Source organism: Pristis pectinata, chromosome 26 (assembly GCF_009764475.1).
Source record: "Pristis pectinata isolate sPriPec2 chromosome 26, sPriPec2.1.pri, whole genome shotgun sequence".
NCBI classification, from domain to species: Eukaryota; Metazoa; Chordata; class Chondrichthyes; order Rhinopristiformes; family Pristidae; genus Pristis; species Pristis pectinata.
In genome coordinates, this window is record NC_067430.1 from 15109812 (window position 1) to 15132128 (window position 22317).

The 22317-nt window shown below is 37.4% G+C and overlaps 1 protein-coding gene across 2 annotated transcripts in view; it reads right to left on the reverse strand.

Moving 5' to 3' along the window:
• Positions 1–22317, reverse strand: part of capzb (capping actin protein of muscle Z-line subunit beta) — an 88842-nt gene that overhangs the window by 60695 nt on the left and 5830 nt on the right. For both annotated transcript variants that reach the window (XM_052039190.1, XM_052039189.1), the window contains exon 2: positions 3441–3530. In XM_052039190.1, coding sequence (XP_051895150.1) covers positions 3441–3530 — 90 coding nt within the window. The remainder of the gene's footprint in view (positions 1–3440; positions 3531–22317) is intronic.

Here is a 22317-nt window from a genome sequence, read left to right on the forward strand (position 1 = left end):
TCGACTTTCACTGAATTGTATCTCAGCAAATTAAAATTGGCCCCTCTCCAAATGAGAACTTTTACACCATAGCCTTCCTTAGTCTTGATTATGCCAAGCCTAAGTGACATAATCACGATCAAAATATTCTCCCCTTGATAATACTTCTACCTGGCTGGCTTGATTCTCTGAAGTTTAACATTTTCTGCGTACTAATTTTAAAAAAATCCTTTTACATGCATTCAAAGGAATTCTGCATCGTTTATCTTTGCTTGTTTCTCTCCACAGTTAATTAGTCCCCCATTGCTGTCCTTTTTTTTTGCACGTCATAAATCTCTTAATATATTTGCTCTTTTACTTCCCTCTAATTATTTGATGCAATGCAGTACACTTATAACGGTGTGACTGTTCATTTTTTGTTATTCACCTCAATCCATTTTGTTCCTTTTGCTTAATTTTCAAACATTCCTTGTTCTAATCCAGTGCAAGCTCCCTTTCTTGAATTTTTTGCTGTACCAATGACTGTACTGGTAATACTTCGAGCTCTTGCAATGAACCAGAAAGAAGCTCCCAATTTCCACCTGGCTCTTGACTCCTTTGTCAACTCTCCATCTTCCTTCCTCAACTTCTTAATCTCAATTTCAGGAGTTAGGTTGGAGAGTAGCATCCAATACAAATGCACAGATTTACACAGCTATCTTGACTACACATTCTCCTACCCTGCCTCTAGCAAGGACTCTAATTCCATCCTCCTAGCATCTCTTTCTCCGTCACACCTATTCCAACAATGCCACCTTTAAGACAAGTGCTTCCAATATTAGGCCACAAGCTATAGGAGTAGAAGAATTAGGCCATTCAGCCCATCGAGTCTGCTCTGCCATTCAATCATGGCTGATTTTTTTTTAACCCCATTCTCCCACCTTCTCCCCGTAAACATTAACCCATTTACCAATATTCTTCCTTTTTTCTCAATTGTGATTCTCCTTTCACAACAATTGGCAAGACTTTCAACTGTTTCATTTCCCACACTTCTGTCATCACCTCATCAACTCTGTCCCAGAAGAGGAGTTCCCTTTGTCCACACCTTCCAACCCATCAGCCATTATTTTCAAAAGTTCATCATCCATAACTTCATAATACCTCCAAATGTGAACCATCAAATGTTCCCCTCCCACACCTTTCAGCATTCTAAAGGAACCACTTCTCTCAGGATGCATGGATTGACTCCCTCTTTACTTCCCCCACCCTACCTTCCCCTTCAAATTCCTGTGCATCTCCTCTTCTTGTCCCACAATCTGAGGGCCCCAAATACTCTTTCCAGATGAATTAGTGATTTACTTCAACTTTTTCCAATTTAGTTTACCACATTTCCAGCTCAAGTTGTTGTCATTTTGCAGTGGGGAAACCAAATGCAGGACCGGGTGATTGATTGCATTTCAGAACACCTTATTGCATGACCCGTGCTTCCATCTGCCTGACATTTAATCTTCATTCACTCCCACTCTGATCCACACTGTTCCAACAAAGCTCAATGCCACTTGTTCTGACTAGTCACATAGTCTTCTGGGTTTAATATGGATTTCAGCAATTACAACCTTTGTACCTTGTATTTTCAGTGTCCAGATGTTTTTTTTGAAATCTTTTCTGGTAGGAATTTTACATATTTATTTATCTCATCTCTTCCGGGCTCTCCTTTTAACTATGGTGCCTTTACCACCATTTTCCACCCTTCAACCCTTTCATTTAATCCCTCAGACCTCCCCTTCTGTTCTCTCATCCCTCCTCCATTCTTCTACATAAAACTAGTTTTACTTCTAACTTAGCCATTTCTTATCAAAAGGTCATCAACCTAAAATATTAATTGTGTTTCTCTCTCAACAAATGCTGCCTGGCCTGTTATCTATTTCCAGTATTTCTTGTTGTCCAACTTGAAGGGTGTGTAGTTTGCTTTGGATTCTCTCTAATGAATCTGCTTATCATTTAAAACATGCACAACAGATCATCTCCACACTTTTTAAAAATTCAATGAGCTACAAACAAATTTTTCATTTTAAGCCCTGGTTATCATTCTGGTGAATTGCACTCTACCCCTGCCATGACCAATGCCCTTTCTGAGATATGCAAAAAATACAATTCTCCACTGAATCCTTGAACATAACTTCCTCACTGTTTGAATTCCAACTTCCCTGAGATCATAGAGAATGTTCCAATAGCCTTTCTGATTACTAGTCATCATAATACTAAAGATCCATGGCAATAGTCAAGACCTGACATTCAGATGAGTGCAAGAGAATGAAATTACTTTTGAGATCTTATGCATAAAGATGGCAGATTACTGTAGAAATGGAGAATCAAAGTTATTTTGAACGTGCTTTCAAGACATATTAGATAGACATATGAATGATAGGGAAATGGTGGGGGCGATGTGGGAGGGAAGGGTTAGATAGATCTTAAGAGCAGGATAAAATGTTGGCACAACATTGTGGGCCGAAGGGCCTGTACTGTGCTGCAGTGTTCTATGTTCTAGTAAGAGACTCTCAGATAGACATATGAATGATAGAGAAGTGGAATAACAATTTGATGAAACAGCAAACAAATGAGTTTTCACCATAGTATTTATAAAGATAAACATCTATTTAAAAATTAAATTGCACCTTTATATGTACATTCACATTTCACAGTATGACCAAAATAGTAAAAGCAGCAATGGAAATCATTTAAATCCTCATCAGAACAAGCAAAAGGCATTTAATAGAGACAAGATGAAAAATCTGAGTTGAACACTGTGGTGATAATGATATGAAAATATTAAACCACAGTTGGGGAAAAAAAAGTGATGAGAGCCCAAATAGGAAAGTTACATCTACATCACTGAACAATTATTACTTATAGCTCCAATTCTACAAATGGTTTCTCATCATGGAAACAGATTTCTTGACTTTATCACATTTGGAAGTCCAGAAGCAGAGGATATGTCAGCAATCTAGGAGGAGGAGGAGAGGTTGCTATATTCTAAAGCTTGGAAAAAACAATTTACAATGTCAAAATGTGGTGGCATCAGGGATAACCATACTAAATTTGGACAAGATTGAGTAGGCATTAGAATAAAAACGCTCTTGAATATAAAGAAAACAACCCTGCCACATTTACCAGCAGCCAGATAGATCTTAAGTATTGCAAATGTTACGCTTACATTAGTGTAAAAACAGAAGCCAAGTCTAACGAAGAGAAAATGACAACTTGTTTATTGCTTCCAATCCACCCACAACCTAGAGCTGCTGACAGATCAAATGCATATTCAAAGATTTTCTGAATTTAGATTTCCAATATTTGCACTTTTTTGTTATATAAAAAAAACATTTTCACTGCCTGCACAAAACCTAAGTGGCAGGTGCAGACAAGAATAGCACGGCACCCAAATACACAGGAGACATAGGTTGATATTTTCGATTTTTACTCACCAAATCAATCAGATCACTGAGATTCTTCTCAATTTGTTGAGGTGGAAGACGCCTCATCAAATCCAAGGCACAATCCAGCTGTTGGTCACTCTAGGAAAAGGATTAGATAAAGATGTATTAACAACAGCGAAGTCTGCATTTAGACCATAAATATGGAATAGAAGAGAAGCACTATAAGATATCTTTATTAGTCACATGTACATCGAAACACACAGTGAAATACATCTTTTCGCGTAGTTTTCTGGGGGCAGCCCGCAAGATTCGCCACGCTTCCGGCGCCAACATAGCATGTCTATAACTTCTTAACCTATACGTCTTTGGAATGTGGGAGGAAACCGGAGCACCCAGAGGAAACCCACACAGACACGGGGAGAACATAATATATACTAAACTGAGCTCCTTTGCTCCGAGCCCACTCATTTTCTGAGAAGCAATAAAACATGATTGAAGTGTCAAGATACAATTCCAAAATTTCTCCATGATCCTCAGAAGGTAATGGGGATATTATTCTACTCACAAATCAAACCATACACCCCAAACTGTCATATTTCCCTTGCTAAAAACAGAAGCTACTACATTTCCTAAAAACAACCATGGCTAAACTGCAAAATATGTGTCTTGGTTGCAAGGCACTTTGGGATTTACTGAGATCACAATAAGGCATTAATAAAAGCAAGTACGTTTACTTTCTTATCAATCATAATTTTATCAAATATTTATATTTGTTCCTTGGCAGCCAATTAAATGACACAGAAATCTGAAGTATCTATTATTTTGTATGGAAGTTGCTAATCAGTTGTCAGAATTTCATTTCTTCTTCCCTACTTCTGTTTCCAGCATCTTAAAAGCAAACATGAACACTTAAAAACAGGGAGGCAAAGTTAGGTGACCACAGAGTACAAGAATTTAGGATGTAAGAAAACTCTTTAAATCAACAATATGAGATCCAAAGAATGTATAATCAAACAACATGAATGTATCATAGGCAAATATTATTTGACAAGCTTACTGAACTGAATGACTGGCTTCTGCAAAAGATCCTCAGAAACTCTTTACCAACTCCAAGATGGAATATCATTTCCAAGTTACCTATCATTCCAACTTGAACACTGTTTGTCATTTGTAGAGTGTCTTTGGGTTAAAACACTGGCACTCTCACCCAGCATCACTCACTATGGCCACTAGGAAAAACTGCAGTTATTGAAAGGGGCCACATGTCATCGTTGGTTTAAAGGTTGGCATTGGAATAATTATTCCCTCTGCCATTAGGTCCAATACCCCACGAAAGAAACTTAAAAAAAATTGTCAGACAGGTTCAAATAAATACAGGAAGCCTCTAAGAAAAAAATTACACACAAGAGGAAATGAAAAAAACCTGGAAAAGATTTTAACTGTAAAACATTGTTAAAATTAATTGATTTTAATTTGGAAGAGGCAGAAGTTGTGTATAACAGTAGAAAAAGTTTAAAACTGAAAAGGTCTCCACAAAATCTCAGGATAATAAAGACATATTAGAGGATTGGATAGACATATGACAAATTTAACGGCACAGGTGTCAAGTAACGTAGTTGGAAGAGTACAGAATTCTTTGATGAAAAGTTACACCTTTAGCTAGTTTTACTACAATAGCAGTCAAGGGAAAGAACCAATAAAGCAGCATCCTGGGACACAATCACATGACTCAAAACAATTTTATTAATTTACTGCCTGCTATAGAAGTGTACACTATTCTACCAGCATTCACCACAAAATGATGACTCGTCCCCTCCGTTCCTGGCAAAAAAAAAGATACTATCGTGTTATACTATAAGATTGGGTTGGAATATCAGTTACAAATACATAAACTGCTTCAGATGACATTAAGTTGCAATATGTCTGTCAAATAACCTCTACACTTGAGACCGCAAAGCAAACCTAACCAGTTGAGCAACAAACTCATTCTCTGGAATGCTTAACGTGCCAATGCCTGTACAACAGCAATGACGCACACATGATCTGTTCCAGGTGTGCAACTGAGTCTTGATCCCAGAAGAAATAGTGGATCATTTAGATAAATATAATTATTTGGGACATTCTGTGCTCTTTAAATTGAGCCCAGGGTTGCACCAAATTGAAAAATATAATGGATAATAACTGCCCCAAGGCACAGCTGTACTTATCTAATTCATTTCCTGTCCTGCAATGTAATTTCATCCATAAATCCCATTATATTCTCCCTACAAACAACAGTTACCAAGATACTTTGTCAGTAAAAAGTTCCAATGGAGAGTGAACTTTGAGGCTGGATCAGAGTGGTAACTATTTCACTTCCCAATCATCTGACAAGTTTATTTTCTTCCTTTCCAAAAGTCCACATGCAGCTCCTCCACAAGGACCAAGTGGGAGCAAAAGAGACATTGTTGGATACAATAGTCAGTTTAGTCACTACGTAAATGTCTAAATGTTGATTTATTATTAAACTGATAGCCTTACTTTTGGTTAAGAACATTATGTTCATTTGGGACGAGACCAATCCAATGCATTCAGGAGTCAATAAAATTTACCCAAGCTATTAATTAGCAGAACAGTTCATCACTGAATAAAAATTTTATGTTCTATTGTAAGGAGGAATTTTTAAAATCAGTAAATTGCACCAATACCAGGATGAAACAAAATGAAATTTTGTGTGAGACTGTATACAAGTACTTAATAACCGTGCTCATACTCAAACATGCTCAAATATTCAAGTTAAACAGAAATGCAAATCCAACTTCAAAAGTTACACTAGCTTACCTAACTTTTGCAATTTTGATGCAGCTAGAATGCAGTACAAACCACAAGCTATCTAGTGCACCATCTTAAAGGAAACCTTCCACCCAGATATTAATGCCCTAGGGAAAGAAATATAGTTAAGACCTGTATGCACATGTAAAACAATGTGCATTTTAATGCTGTTCATTTTTTAAAAAGTGAAAATATTTCTTATGTTGCAAACACTGAATAACCTCACACCACCGGCCCTAGCAACTGAATTTTGCTTAGCACTTTCACAAACTTGCAGAAGTGTCTACAGACTTTGACCTGCTGAACATCCTGTTGTGTCTCACAATTATCACTTACTATTTCATTTCAGGCAAGGGGCATCTTCTACAAAATAACTCAGAATAGATAAAAGATACCAAAAATTCAAAGTACTAGAGCAGTTCATTCATACCATTATTAGGCCTTAAATGTTAAATATCTGGATAGCAGTTCTTTTCCAGAGATTCAGATGATGCTGTTGACCATAAGGATAACCAAGTTTTAATTTCAAACCATAATGTTCTTCATATGATCCTATAACTACACTAGAACAAACTACTACGGCTTGGATAAGCTTGTGGAAACAATTTCATAATAATTTTACTTCAATGATGAATAATTGAGTATTTGAAACATTAATAAACCCAAATGAAAATTTCCAAACAAAAAATGCCCTCTTTAGTTTGCTCTGCTACATATAAAAAAATTAAGTTCAATTCTACACAGCTGTGAAATCTGTAACTATTATCAACACCTCAGTATCTACCTTTAAGTACATATTAACTGCTACTCAGACAAAAAGGCATACACTTCAGCTAAAACAAACACAGGAATTCAACAAATTTGACTCAAATTTATAGTAAATTTTCAGTTAAAATTTTCACTAGCACAATTTAGTTGTGGAAAAAGGCCAACAAGGATACATTTTCATAAAACTCAGTTAAATCAAGAACATGCAAGATAAAGGCAGTCCCTAGGTAACGAACAAGTTGTTTTTACAGACGTCCATAAGTCAATTTTGTCCGCAAGTCAGAAAATACTCAAAAATGACTCAATATGGTAACCATACCTCCACGGTATTATAATGAGTGGCACCAAAAGCACATTCAGACTGATAATGGAGGGAGAGAGGAAACTAGTTCTGTGGTTTGTAAGATGAATATATACATGCATGTCATACTTCTAAATTTAATATTTTGGGAGCTTGTTTTTATGTAGGGGGTGTCCATAAGTGGGGCATTTGTAACCTGGGGACAGCCTGAATATATTTTGGGACAATATGGAAAATCAACAGTATCAAACAGTATACATCATTTATAGGATTAAGATAGTACACAAGGATAAAATGAGTACCTTAAGGGATAATGGCATGCATATAAACTAATACATATAAAGAGAATGTTCAAGCCACTAATGTGCACACAGATAAAAATTCCTAGTTAGAGACATATAAATCGATTTTAGCCAAGGCAATAACTGGAATGTTAGAATTTACTGCAGGTGTATCTGGATTAGGATTCTGCTTCACTTAGCTGAGATACTATATCATTCACACAGAAACATCAAGAATAACTCAAGTTCATGCAAAAGAGGAAGATTAAAATATATCTAAATGGGGAGGAAAAAGAAAAAAAAATTGCCTCTAACATCCTATTTCACAAGGACAAGATAATCTAGTAAAAGAATGAGTTCCAACTGTTAAATACAAGATTAAATACAAACAAGGTTTTTCTTCTACTGTTTTTCAAACAAACACCAGTTATGAAAACCCTTCTGTAGGGCAGCAGATGTTAAAACCATGCTTACTAACAATGAGACATTAAAAGTTCATTATCGATCACTTTAAACTCAGGATACAGCTGAATGCCATCCAAAAACTATACCCAATGGCAACAAAACAACACAGAAGAGGAATGCAAATCCAGGTAAGAAAAGCATATTTGAAGAGATGAAATTTCACTTGAAACAGTGAGCTCCAGGGCATAAGCAACAATCGCCAATGCCAAGGGCATTAATGGTTGGTTCTAAAACCACCCGAATCAAGAGATTCTAAATATGCAGAAGCACGAAATCTTGAATTAAACACCTGACTGTCCAATAAAGAATGAAAGCTGGAAGTCATCTACAATTTATACTGGGATAATAGACATGTCATAAAACAGTTAATATACCTTATCATTTCCTCTTCATATTAAAATAAATGTGACTTAAAGAAACACCAACACTATAATAAAAAAACTATTGGTCTCAGACACTTCGATAACAGAGTACTTTAATAACATATGAAACCTTGTATTCCCATTATCTAAGACTCAGCATCAAGTACAGAATCGTCACAATGCAATGCAAAAGGCAGGTTCACGCCAACTCTTTGTGAAGCAATCCAGCCAGTTCCATTCCCCTACTCCTTCCCTAAAGCCCCGAAAACAAGTTTCCTCAAGTGTCAATCTACTTCCTTTTTAAAGTCCTTAACAATTCTATTCCCACGATACCAACAGTGAACTTCAGATCTGAACTGCTCTCTGCATAAGAATACTTTCCTCACATTTTTGTGTAAATTTTGCACACTTTAAACTGTATCCCCTAGTTCTTAAACCAGTGGCTTATGAGAAGCATTTTTATCCAAACCTATCATGATCTTGTAACCACCATCATTTCTTTAATGCCAAAATTCAGGCAATCTGGAATTATATAAAGCCACTATTCCACACTGACATCAAATATGAATATGGAGATTAAAATATTTTTATGTATAAATATCCAACTATAAAAATATATATACACCACACCATACACCCATGCATAAAACTGGACTCTGATTTAAACCACTACTGTAAATCTTTACCATACAAAGGAGATATAATCACGCTATTTTCCAGGTCTCCATTAAGTGTGGGATTTCCCACTGACCACTGTCTCAGACCATCTGTAGCTGAAACCTTCATGTGTGCTTTTGTTGCCTCCTCACTCAACTTTTCCTGTGATTTTTTCTGGCTGACACTCCTCCTCCCCACCCCCCCATCTCCACCCCACACACGTCCAGTTTCCATATGAGGGTTCCTCAAAAAAAAACTAATAAAATTTGCAACGTCCCATTAACCACATGATCACCAACTATGACCAATTCCCAGTTAGGTGATGCTTCAGTTTTAACATTGTCACCTCGGTGTTTAAATTGAGGCACTATGGCCTTACCATTACCGATTTGGTAAATTTTTGCACTTCTCCAATTCTGATCTCAACCACATTCAATGCTTTGAGAACCTTGGTGTAAGCTATCAACTTTTCTGCATTTCTACCATAAAATCTAAACTACTTGCAGACAATTCTTGATTTTTTTTACCCAAATAGCAGCTTTGCACTTACAACAGTTATAACTCACATTGTCTGAGGTGCAATGATAATAGGTGTGAAAACAATGGTTATGTTTAAGTCATTGAGGCTAGAGAAAAAAATTCTCAAAAGTCATGAAGGCCTGCTTTATCAAATCTACATGAACTAAAAGGATACAAGAGATCTTAAATGACAACAGATTGCTATCGCACTGCAACATTGTACACAATTTTTCTGTGAAGTAAAAATCTATACAAAGTAAAAATAAAAAAAATTACACTTAAATTCAGACCAGATAGAATTTGCCAAAAAAAGTACTGGATAACTTGAATGATGTGCTTTATTTCCAGACAGATTTCTGATTAAGTCAAATTCTCATAGTAGCACTGCTCAACCAAGAGCTTTTTTTTTACTTAATTGTAAGAGAGAATGCAGAGATTACTGGAATATACAATGAACTGGTATTTGCTTCCACAGGAACTGAAGACCATCCTTAAAGATCAGTGCATGAGCCTCATCAATTACTAGATGTAAGGAATGAGTGTCATGCATTCAAATATGCCAACAATACAAAAGCTAGGTGTGAAAATGAGATGTGAAAGGGATGCAAAAAGGCTGCAAAGACAAGTTGAATTGGAACAAATGTGGCAGATGGAATATAGGAGAAACGTTTAGTTATCTGAAAGGAAAACTGTAAATGGTAAGGAAATGCTGGAACTAAGAAGTGGTGAGGGGAAGTGTTTAACTATCCTTGTACATGATTCACGCAAGCAGCTACAGAAAGGAAACCAAACAGCATGATAGCATTTATTGCATAGGCTTGGACCACAAGAGAAAATAAATCTTACTGCAATTATATAACGTCTTGGTGAAACGACTCATTCTGTGCAAGTTTAGGTTTCCTTGCTTAAGAAAGTATATACTTGCCTTAGAGGGACCGCAACAAAGGTTCCCTAGATTGATGTCTTGAATGAGAGGGCTGTCCCATGAGAATAGACTACGTAGACCTGTTTTATTTTCACCAGAGTTTAAAAGGATGTGTCTTTGACTTTGCAGATGCTGAGAGGACTTTTTTTTCCACTGGTAGGGAAGTACAGAGCTATCAGTTTCAGAATAGGGATTGGCTAATTTAGACAGCGAAAGGAGAAATTTCATCAGAGTTGCAAATTTTTTGGAATTTTATATCTAAGACAATTATATTCAAAAAACTAATTCAGAGATTCATTACTAAGGTTATCAGTTGGAAGATAGTCAATATACTAAGCACCCAACATCTACATTCAATATCCATTTAGAAATGATGGGCATCAATTAATGACTAAGACACTGTAATACCCTTACAAGCACTGCATCATTTCTCCAGTGCAAACTTATTTACAGAAGTTTATTGCCCAAAATATTGACTTTTTTTTTTAAAAGTGTTGAGGTAGTTTTATTTTTTTAAAAAATGAAAACATTATTTAAATCAAGTATTCAAATAGAATTCCTCAGAACTAATGTCACAGGCAAAATTCTGACTGGTCAAAGATCCAATTCATGTCAAATGAACTCTGTCTGATACATTTTGAGAAATATTATATACTACCAGTTAAATATAAATGACAGATCCTAGATACTAAAAATTTTTAAATATGGAAGCAGTCATCTAGTTTATAGAGGAGAATCATGTTCTGCCAAGAAGTAGCTATCTTCAGTAGTACAACATTTTAACTGGAATATTTTTTTCTTGATATTGGTTAAGCAGGGATGCTGATAATGCCAATGTTGGTTTGTAAGCTATGAAGTCTAAAATTAAAAAAGCTAGATGACCTTGATGAGAATCAATGATCCCTAATGCTTAACTTTCTACTGTACAAGTTGGTTAGCAGCACTTCCCCAGATGAGATCACCACTTAATGTTAGAAGAAAAAAAACCAAGCACGTTCAGATAATTATATGACTTTTGAAAGAAGCTGGATATCAAAGTATTCATTTTCATATATTTGCTTACTGCGCATGCCACAACCCGCTGAATTTTATCTCCCAAAACTTTGGGAGGAGAATTTAAATCAACCTAATCTACATTGCTAACATCAAAGACTGGATACTTCCATTAATAACAATAACTCTTATTTATACAGTACCTTTAACATAGTAAAATGCCAGAGGCATTTCATAAGAATATTATTGAACAAAATCTAACATCAAGCCATACAAGGAGATATTAGACCAAATGACTAAAGTTAGGTCAAGAGAGCTTGGCTTTAAGAAGCAACTTATAAAGGAGAAAAGAAGGAGAAAGATTAAGGGAAGGAAGTCCAGAGTTTAGGGCTTAGGCAGCTAAATGAGAGATCACCAACGATATAGCAATTAAAATTTGGAATGCACAAAACCTCAGAATTTGATAAGGTAAGATAATTGCAGGACCAATGAGATATCAGAGGGATGTACGGCTGGAGAAGGTACGAAGAATGGAAAGACTGAGACTATGAAGGGATTCAATAACAAGATGAGTATTTTTGAACTGCAGTCTTTCTGGACCTGGAAGACAATCTGGGTCAATGAAAACAAAGGTGAGGAATAAATGGCTCAAGTTCATTGGCAGAGGTTTAAGTGCATCTAAAATAATATCATTCATTACAGAAAACAACCTTCAGTATGATGAGAGATTGGGGTTCACAAAGAAAAACATTTATACAAAAGTTTTACAAATATAAAAACTCACACATTTCTCAATTCAATAACTTCTCAATGCACCGTGTTCAAGATTTCCTAGAAATTTTAGTTGTGTTAGCAAATAGAAAATTGTATCCTAATGTGATCAATACACTAGATCACAAGTGAGGGTCAGGGGGTGGGGGGGTGTTCAGGGATACAGTGATGGGGAAGGTGAGCACAAGAATGAAATAGGTGATTTTGTGAATTTTGCACTCAGACCAGGATTAATCGTTGTTGGGAGGAAAAGATCCAAGATACAGTAATTACATAAATACCTTGAAAAGGCTGAATTTCCAGGGCTGAATGATCTTTTTTACTCTGGGCCTTGCATTTCTTGTTTGAAGGCCTGCATTGCCAAAAGTGTCCATGCTAATCAATTCCATAAGGAATTATTAGTCACTATATGACAAAAAGGATCCCACCATAGTTACAGGAAATTCAGATTCACCAGGCAGGTATTATAAATATTACCATTTTCCTCTTAAAAGTGACTTCTTCTTGGAACCAAATATGCAGGCAAACAACACTAGTTTGTGCATTTCTCAACTTTCCACATGTAACAAGATTACAATTATTATTATAAAAAAGCAAGAACAATGCATCTTTTAAATTCAGGAAAAGCATCTTATGTAAGAGATGGTTATAAAAGTTAGTTGCTTCTTAAACACTACCTCTTTCTGTAAGCCTCCGTAAGTTTTCCTCCATGCTTCAGTCAGAAGAAATTTCACATAAGCACAGAAGTTTCAAGATAATGAAGGGATAAGTTTGTTATTAATGCTTTCCACAATTTTCCATTATTTTCAGTAATCTTTAAATTTTGGAGAGTATATTAATATAATCCCATTCCAACAGAAACAAACAAAATGGTGATCTAATTGGATCCAAAAGGAAACTACCCTGCAGATATTAATGATTTGGATGAGAATGCTGATGGCACAATTAGCAAGTCTGCAGATTACACCAGAATTGATGGTATACTGTACAGTGAAGAAGGTTTTCGAAGATTACAACAGGATATTGATCAATAGGAAAAAAGTGGGCAAAAGAATGGCAGATGAAATTTAACTCAGACAAGTATGAAGTGATGTATGTTGGGAGATTAAAGCATAGGCAGTGAATGGCACTGGAGAATGTGATTGAACAGACAGATCTACTGTTACACATACGTAGTTCCCTGGCAACACAGGTAGACCAGGTGGTGAAGGCAACGTATGGCATGCTTGCCTTCATCAGCTGAGGCATTGAGTACAAGAGTTGGGATATCACATTACAGTTGAACAAGATATTGGTTAGGTCGCTACACTACAGGAGGATGTGATTATGCAAGAGAGGGTGCAGAAAAGATTCACCAGGAAGACAGGATTGGAGTCACAAGGAGAAATTAGATTGGCATGGTCCATTTTCCCTGAAGCAAAGGAGGTTGAGAGGTGATGTGCTGAGAGGTACATAAAATGACGAGAGACGTAGATAGAATGGATAGCCAGAGTCTGTTTCCCATGGTAGGGGTGTCTAAAACTGGAGGGCAAAAGTTTAAGTTGAGCAGGAAGAGGTTTAAAAGAGGATGTGAAGGGTAAATTTTTCACACAAAGAGAAGTTGGTATCTGGAATGAGCTGCTAGAGGAGGTGGTAGAGGCAGGAAAAGCAACATTTAAGGAGGTGTCTGGACAGTTACTTAAATCAGCAAGGCATAAAGGGGTATGGAATTTATGCAGGCAAATGGGAACGGTATAGATAGATAGGCATGATGGTCAGCATAGGAGCAGTGGGCCAAAGGGCCTGTTACTATGCTATACAAATCTGTATCACTTTATAGACTGAAAGGTTAATAGGTGAATTTTCCTCCCTTAAATTAATCAAATTCAAGGAGCATCATACTTATCACAATTCCTTAATTGTTCCAGAAGAGTGCAATTTATAATATTAAACTTTGATAAATTATTTTTAGGAACAGTTTCAGGATACTATACCTAGAAATCTCTACCAATACGAAACATACGACTTAAAAGCAAATACAAACAAACTGTTAGTCACTATAGCCTTTATTTTCTAACTACAAAGTAGAATATTATTGTTTCACTTAATTCAGAGAAACGTAGAAACAAGGAGCAGACGTAGGCCAGTTCTTCAAGCCTTTTCTGCATTCAGTATAGTCATACGTGATCCTCTATCTCAACACCACATTCCCACTCACTCCACATACCCCTTGATACCCTTTGGATCTAGAAATCCAAGGCTTTCTTAAATATATTCACCAACCATGGCCTTCACTGCATTCTATGGTAGGGAATTCCACAGGTCCTCTACCTTCTGAATGAATTATTCTTCTCTCCTCTCAGTCCTTGCCCTTTATCCCGAGGTGGTCACCCCTCATTCTTGACTCCCCAGCCAGCAGAAATATCTTGCCCGATCCAGTCTGTCTAACCCAGTCAGAATATTGTATGCATCAACGTGATCCTCTCATTCTTCTAAACTTGGTGACACCATTTCTCCTCAGACACCAGTCCTGCCAGTCTAGAAATAAGTCCAGTTTCACACAGCTGAACACATTATTTGTAAAACTTGGTGATATTATCTGGATGCAGCATCTTTTAATAAGACAAAAAGCCAATGCCTATTAACCATCAAGATACCACAATTAATTAATAGATTAAAAACCCCTACTTCACATTTCATATGACTTTCCTGTAGTTATGGCCACCAGTGAAAGCAGGGCCATAGACATATTCTGCTTAACAATGAACTCTGAAAACTACTGGTTTAACCAAATCTCAGAAATCAGTATAATGTGGGAATTTAAAAATTTAAAAATTCTACAATTGCTACAGGCATAATTGTTTCTCTTTCTGGGGCTTGGGGGCCAGTGGGTGGAAGTGGGGGGTTGTCAAGAGCAAGGGTGGTGAGGGGTGGCAGCCAGAAGCATTTTAACATTTATGGATCTGAAGGATTTTCTCTGAAACAAGGCACCAATGAGAGCAGGTACTCAATTAGCTGCTGCTGCACATCTTGGGAAACAAGGAGATCAATCCAAAACAGCCTGCCTATTATTTGAAGGGTAGTGCCAACAAATGCATTCAAGAAAAGCTACCACTAAACCCAAGAAATAGGCTGAGGTCAAATCATTTCCCTGAGCACTGAAATTGAAGCATTCCTTCAAGTGGGAGTTCACCACTGAAAGTTGAAAAAATAAGTAAAAACTGCAACAAGCTTCACAGAATTTCTTCAATCATAGACCATGATAACAGTCACACAAAGTAAGAGATAAATTCATGGACTGAAAGAACTTTTTACTTTCACTGTCAAGACAAAGAATCAAATAAAAAGGGGGAAGAGAATAAGTGTACTTTTATAAAATTCTGCAAAGGTCATTATACAGTTTATTTTTAAAAAGGATCCTCAACATTAATTTAAAGCTGCTGTGGTTTAATTTCACAAATACAAGAAATATTCACAAAACAAAAGCAGACAGCACCAATTTGGTGACATGCAGTGTTGGTGCATTCTTGCAGCCTGAAGATGGGTGCACATCTGAATTGTGAACACGCCTGCACTCACCACAAATATTGACCACCTGCTGCACATTTCCGGCATTTTCTGTTACTGTTTCTGATTTTCCATACTTGGCTTTTTGCATAATGCTCATTATGACTGAAGTACAAAATTCATCAAATATAGTTTACATGAGAATTTCCTATTTTACAGTACAAAGGTCACTTCCCCACAATATTATCCAAGTTCCTGGAGCCATCTACTTCCCTTCCCCCAACGCCCAAGTTGATGACGTTCTTTAAACTTGCATGTGTTGGCTATGCACGTAAGAATCACTTTCTTGACCACAGAAAAGTCACACATTTATGGATCTAAGAAGATTGGGAACATATAGGTGTATTAAAGGGTATGGTGGTGGTGTAGCAATTGAGTTACCAGACCAAAAATCCAGAGGCCTGGTCTGATAATCCCAGGACCAAGATTCAAATATGGAATTTAAAAACAACCACCCATTAGTAATGACGACCACAAACTACTACATTGTTGCAAAACTCATCTATCTGGTTCAGCAGTTTCCTCCCTTGATGGACATTGGCCAGGCTGGGTAAGCTTGGCTAATGTGACTCCAGACCTAGCAAAGGCCTAGCAAACCACTCATAACCAATATGATGGATCATAATGAAGAAAACTAAGTGGATCATCCAGCATCGACTGATGCACTGAATTCTGACACACCTAAGTCACTACCAGCTGAGTCAAACTTACAAAATCCTCCTCACAAATATCTGGGGACCACTTTCTAGCCTGGGAGAGTTATCCCACAGATGATTGTTGTGCCTCACAACATTAGTTATAAGTGGGACTGACTCATCAGCTTTGAGCTGCCAGATTTGTTATAACATCAATGAGTTGCTATGGGCTATTAGCAGCAGAAACATACACCGATGCAACCTGTAACCTCACTGCAAGACATATCCCTCACTTTACCATTATTATCATCAAACCAGACAATCAATATCATTTTAATGAGTGCCGACTGCATGCCAGAAACCGTGGCAGGCATACCTAAAAAAGTGCCAACCAGGTGAGGATTACATACATTCTAAACAACAAAAAAAAGTGATCAACAGGACTAAACCCTCTCACAACCAACGGATCAAATCAAGGCTATGCAGAACTGCAACATTTAGTCATGAATGATGATGGGCAAGCAAATAGCTAACAGGAAGAGGCAGCTCCAAGAACATCACCATTCTCAATAATGGTAGGGCTGAGTAGGTGAGTGCTGAAGATAAGGCTGGAACTTTGGCAACCATAGTTAGTCAGAAGTTCCAAGTAGATAATCCAGCTCAACTTCATCCTGAAGTCCCCACCATCTCAGAAGCAGACTTCAGCAAATTTGATTCACTTCAAATGATATCAAGAAATGGCTGAGAGCAGCAGAATCAGCAAAGACAGTGGAATCAGCTAGCACCCCAGCTGTAGCACTAAAGATATGTGCGCCAGAACTAGCTGTGCTTCTAACCAAGCTGCGCTTCTAACCAAGCTACCTAGTTACAACACTGGCATCTACCCAATAATCTGGGAAAATGCCCAGATATATCCTGATCACACATAGAACAAATCCAATCTACTTAATTACTGTCCAGCCTTGCTCAATCTACCCATGATGGAAGCCCAATTTAACAGTGCTATCAACTGGTACATAACCTGCACATTGATGCCCATTGCAGACTTCATCAGGACCAGTTGGTGCCAGATTTCATTACAACCTTGGTCCAAACATGAATCAAACAGCAGAATTCCAGAAACAGTGAGAGTGTTTGCTCTTGACGCCAAGAAACACTCTACTTACTGCAGCATCTAAGAGCCTTGGTAAAACTGAGGTCAATGGGCATCGAGGGTGAAATACTCCTATGATTGGAGTCCTAAAGGAAGATGGTTGTGAGTGGAGGTCAATCATCCCAGCCTCAGGAGATCACTGTAAGATTCAGACAGAGCAGTATCCTAGTCTTAATCATTTTCAACTGCTTCATCTATCATCTTCCTGCCACCATGAGGTTGGTAATGAGGATGCTCGCTAATGACTGTGCAATATTCCATTCACAACTCATTCATTGCTGCATGCAGCAAAACCTAGATAACATTCAGACGAGGTGATAGGTGGCCAGTAACATTCACATCACAAAAGTACCAGCAATGACCATCTCCAACAAGTCTAACTGGTTACCCTCGACATTCAATGGCATTACTATTGCCAGCCCTTTCACCATCAACAATCTTGGGTGGGGGGAGGCACGTGAATGGAGCATCACCATTAATCAGAAACTCACCTGAACCAGCCACACAAATTCTGTGGCTACAAAATCTGGTGGGATGCTCATATCCTGCAGCAGGTGATTCACCACCAGACACCTGGAAACCTATCCATCATCTACACATCAGGAATGTGATGGAATTGCCTGAACAAGTGCAATACAGAATAAAAGAATAGGAAGATTATGGTACAAACATAAAACATTAGTTGGAGTACTGTGTGCAATTCTGATCACAATGCTATAGGAAGGATTTGAACGGAAAGACTACGTAGGCTGGATCAGAGAAGACCAAGGGGAACCTGATTGAGATATACAAGGTAATGAGGCACACACACACGGGGGGGGGGGGGGTGGTAAATAGTGAGAAACATTTCCCCTGAAAGAGGTGTCAATGGCCAGTGAGCACAGGCTTAAGGGATAGGAGATTTAGTGGAAGTTTAAGGAAGAATTTTTTCCTCTACACGTTGCCCGAAATCTGCAATGCACGAAGGGTACTCTCACAACATTAAGTATTTAGACAAGCTAAAAGGGCCAAGTGAGGAAAATGGAGTTAATGTAGATAGGTACTTGTTGACCGGCATGAACATGGTGGGCTAGGGGCCTGTTTATGTGCTGTATGATTCTACAACATGAGCCCAAGTATCCTGCAATTACTGATTCAACAGGGGACATCCTTCCACCATCTACAAGGCACAAGTCAGGGCCAGGATAGAATATGCTGGATGTGCCTGGGCAGATACAGCACCAATATCACTCAAGAAACTCAACACCACTGAATAAAGCCACCCACTTGACTGGTAACCCATCACCACCACGGACACATCAGGCTCATGTCTACAAAGTGCACTGCAATATCTACACAGGCTAAAATGATGCAGTCTCCCAAACCCATGGCCTCCAATTGCCAAACAGGACAATGGCAGTAGGCACATGGGAACACTATGACCTGCATGTTCCTTTTCAAGTTACATATAATACTACCTTGGAAATGTATCACCATTCCTGCAATTCCCTACCCAATGGCAATGCAAAGGACAACAGAGGTGCAGGCAATTCAATACTTTTTCCAAGGGTAATTAAGGAAGGGCAATAAATGGTGGTTTTGCCAGCAGCACCCACACTCTGAAAAATGAAAAGGAATACTTGTGTATACTGAAGATCAAATTGTACATTACACTTGCCATAGCATTTTTCCCTCAGTTTGGTTTTGCTAAACAAATATTAAAATAGAAGATTACAATGGAAACAGATACAAATTATGCAGGGAGTATTCCTAACCGCACCACTCCCCCCCCCCCCCAACCATCCCAATTCTAGTGGTCTGCATTTCACTTGATTATAACATTCAAACCCCAACTCAGCTTTCAAAAAACTATACATTTACACAGCACAAAGTCAGAAGAACTTGACTTAATATGGAATTTTTCATGATGTTAATTATTACCTTAGAAGTCCAACCATTGCTGTAAAAACCTGAAATGTGGCAGCCAATTTGCACAAGTTCCCACAAATAAAAGATCAGGCATTGTTTTAGTGACACTGGCTGTGGTATAAATACTGGTTTTGATATCACCCTGCTCTTTTTTATATGATGTAAAATGGAAGATTATTTACACTTGAGAGATCAGATGGGATCGCAGTTTAACATTTCATTCAAAAGTATAGCATTTCCTCAGTTCTACACTTGAGTATCAGCCACGAAAACACCAAATCAAAAGGAGAGACTCCTAAAACCTTGCATGGCAATTTATTCAAAACCATGCAATGGTTAAAAAATCTGCAGGAAAATGGTTTAACTGAGAGAGATGTACCTGCCAGTTTTAAAATGGGATAACCATGAAGTAAATGCATTCATCAATTTAAGATCTTGCATTCTAATACAGAGCACTTAAGAATTTCCAATGCAATCATTAGCAGATGAATTATTGCAACTAAAACTTTCTGCTAGTTTCTGCAATGTACATTCCTGCCACATAAAAATGTCTGACCACCATCAAGAACATCTTCAAGAGGCAATGCCTCAAGAAAGCAGCATCCATCACTAAGGACCCTCAGCATCAGGGACATGCCCACTTCTCATTACTACCGTCAGGGAGGAGGTAAAGGAGCCTGAAGACCCACACTCAACGATTCAGAAACAGCTTCTTCCCCTCTGCCATCAGATTTCTGAACGATCTATAAACACTACCTTGTTTTTTTTTGTTTGCACTATTTATTTTTGTAATTTATAGTAATTTTACGTCTTTGCACTGTACTGCTGCTGCAAAACAACAAATTTATGCTAAATAAATCAGTGATAATAAATCTGATTCTGAACCAACAGTTGATTGATTAACCAATTAAAGCCAAAAGACTCCTTTCGAAAGAATGAACCGTGAACCAAGAGAAGATTGAAGCAAATGATTAAAAAACACAATATAATAACTAAAACTGCTGCAAAAAACACTGGATTCCATTTTGCACAACATCATAAGCATATTCCTGATGAACTCCAGATTAAATAATTCAATTGATAGTAAAACAAGACAAATGTGCAAAGATAAAAAGATAAAGGTTTACAATACACACAGAATAAATCCTTGAAAGTTACAGCCCTTTGAAAATATTTTCCCCAATCTTAAATGTGGGCACACAAAAGCATTCTAGAAGGACATACCTAACATTATGCCCTTTTCCTGAGGTTTAACAGCTATGTACAGTAAACTGCTTTGCATCCACATTATTTCTATCAAGCAACTGCATTTATTTTCCTGTCTGGATATCTGAAGCGCATTAGATTTCAAACGAGATACATGATATGTAATTAAGATCAAGTAACATTAAAATATGACCAGCACCCAAAACTGATATAGTGTTAGTGATGTCATTGAAACAATGAGCATATAAGAAAGGAAAACAAGATAAAAAGTTATCACCTAAATATACCAATTTACATCCACTTCTGCTTTCAGTGCCAGAATAAGTGCCTGCTCCTAGCATTTCACCCATATAAGCAGATTCACCAATTGAAAGCCAATTATATCAACCCCATACTAGCAGATCTGAACAGCTGGTTATATACTGTACTGCTCAACACGTGGGCTCAACCACATACATCACTGTTGTGGTATTAAATGGCAATATCAATCAGAAGCACACAGGGGATAACTTTCAAGAAATATGGAGAATCTTTTCCTTCCAGAGAAAATAACGTTAGAATATGGGAATTGCTAAGCTAAAAGAAAGCTGGGTTCTTCCAGTTTACCCTCTCCCATAATGATAGTCAATACGATACAATAATAAAGGGCTTACTGACTAATCAAAAGTCTTCAGTAGATCCAGGTACGAGGCAAGAATATTGCCAGTGATGTCAGGTTTTAGGAACTACAAATACAAAGCCACTTGTTACACCATATTTACATTTTCTCTACATTAAGCCAAAATGCATGAAGGAATTTCAGATAAGTATTAAATGACTCTTTTTAGTAGCAGCCTTCAAAATAAAAAAATAACTTTTTGTATCAGATTTTTCTCGCTCCAGATGCAAATTCATTTGGTTTAATATTAAATATTCAGCCTGGAGTCTAAGCAAACATGGTTAATTAATTGAGTTAAAGACCAAAGTCTAATGTAGAACAGATTCAGTAGGAAAACAAAATTTACAATTCCTTATACTGCACATAAGCATCTATGCAATGCTTGACTAAATTTGTGTGACCTTTTAAGAGCTGTGGCATAAATATTAAAAAAAATCCAAACATATTTCAAGGCATGTGTAACAGTTGACTTGCCCCCAAACTACCATTCATCCTGTAACAGCAAATGCAAAACCAGATGCTCAGCATGCAGAAAACTGAACGATCTTACATCCAACAAAACCCAAGATTGAGCTTCATTACACACTTGGGTCCTTCCCCACCCCACCCCCCCATGTTAACTGAACTATAAGAGTAAATGGGGATTTTAATTGCAACTGATGTGCAAATTTACAATATATGCAAGTTTACACCCATATACAGAAATGTGTTACAACTGAAGATTTTTTTTTGTTTAAACCAAAGCAAAAGTGTCTTCTTTCTCCAGAACTCCAGTCATACCCCCATCCCCACTCACATCCACACTCCTGAACCAACTAAGTACACTGGAAATGTCATCAAAAATGCAAGAAGTAACATGGCAGAACTTGTTTCCTGTCATTCCTCTGTAGTGCTGGCTTTTAAATTTTAAAATTTATACAGCACAAGAAGTTTAAATCTTAGTTCAATATATATGACAATTTGCTA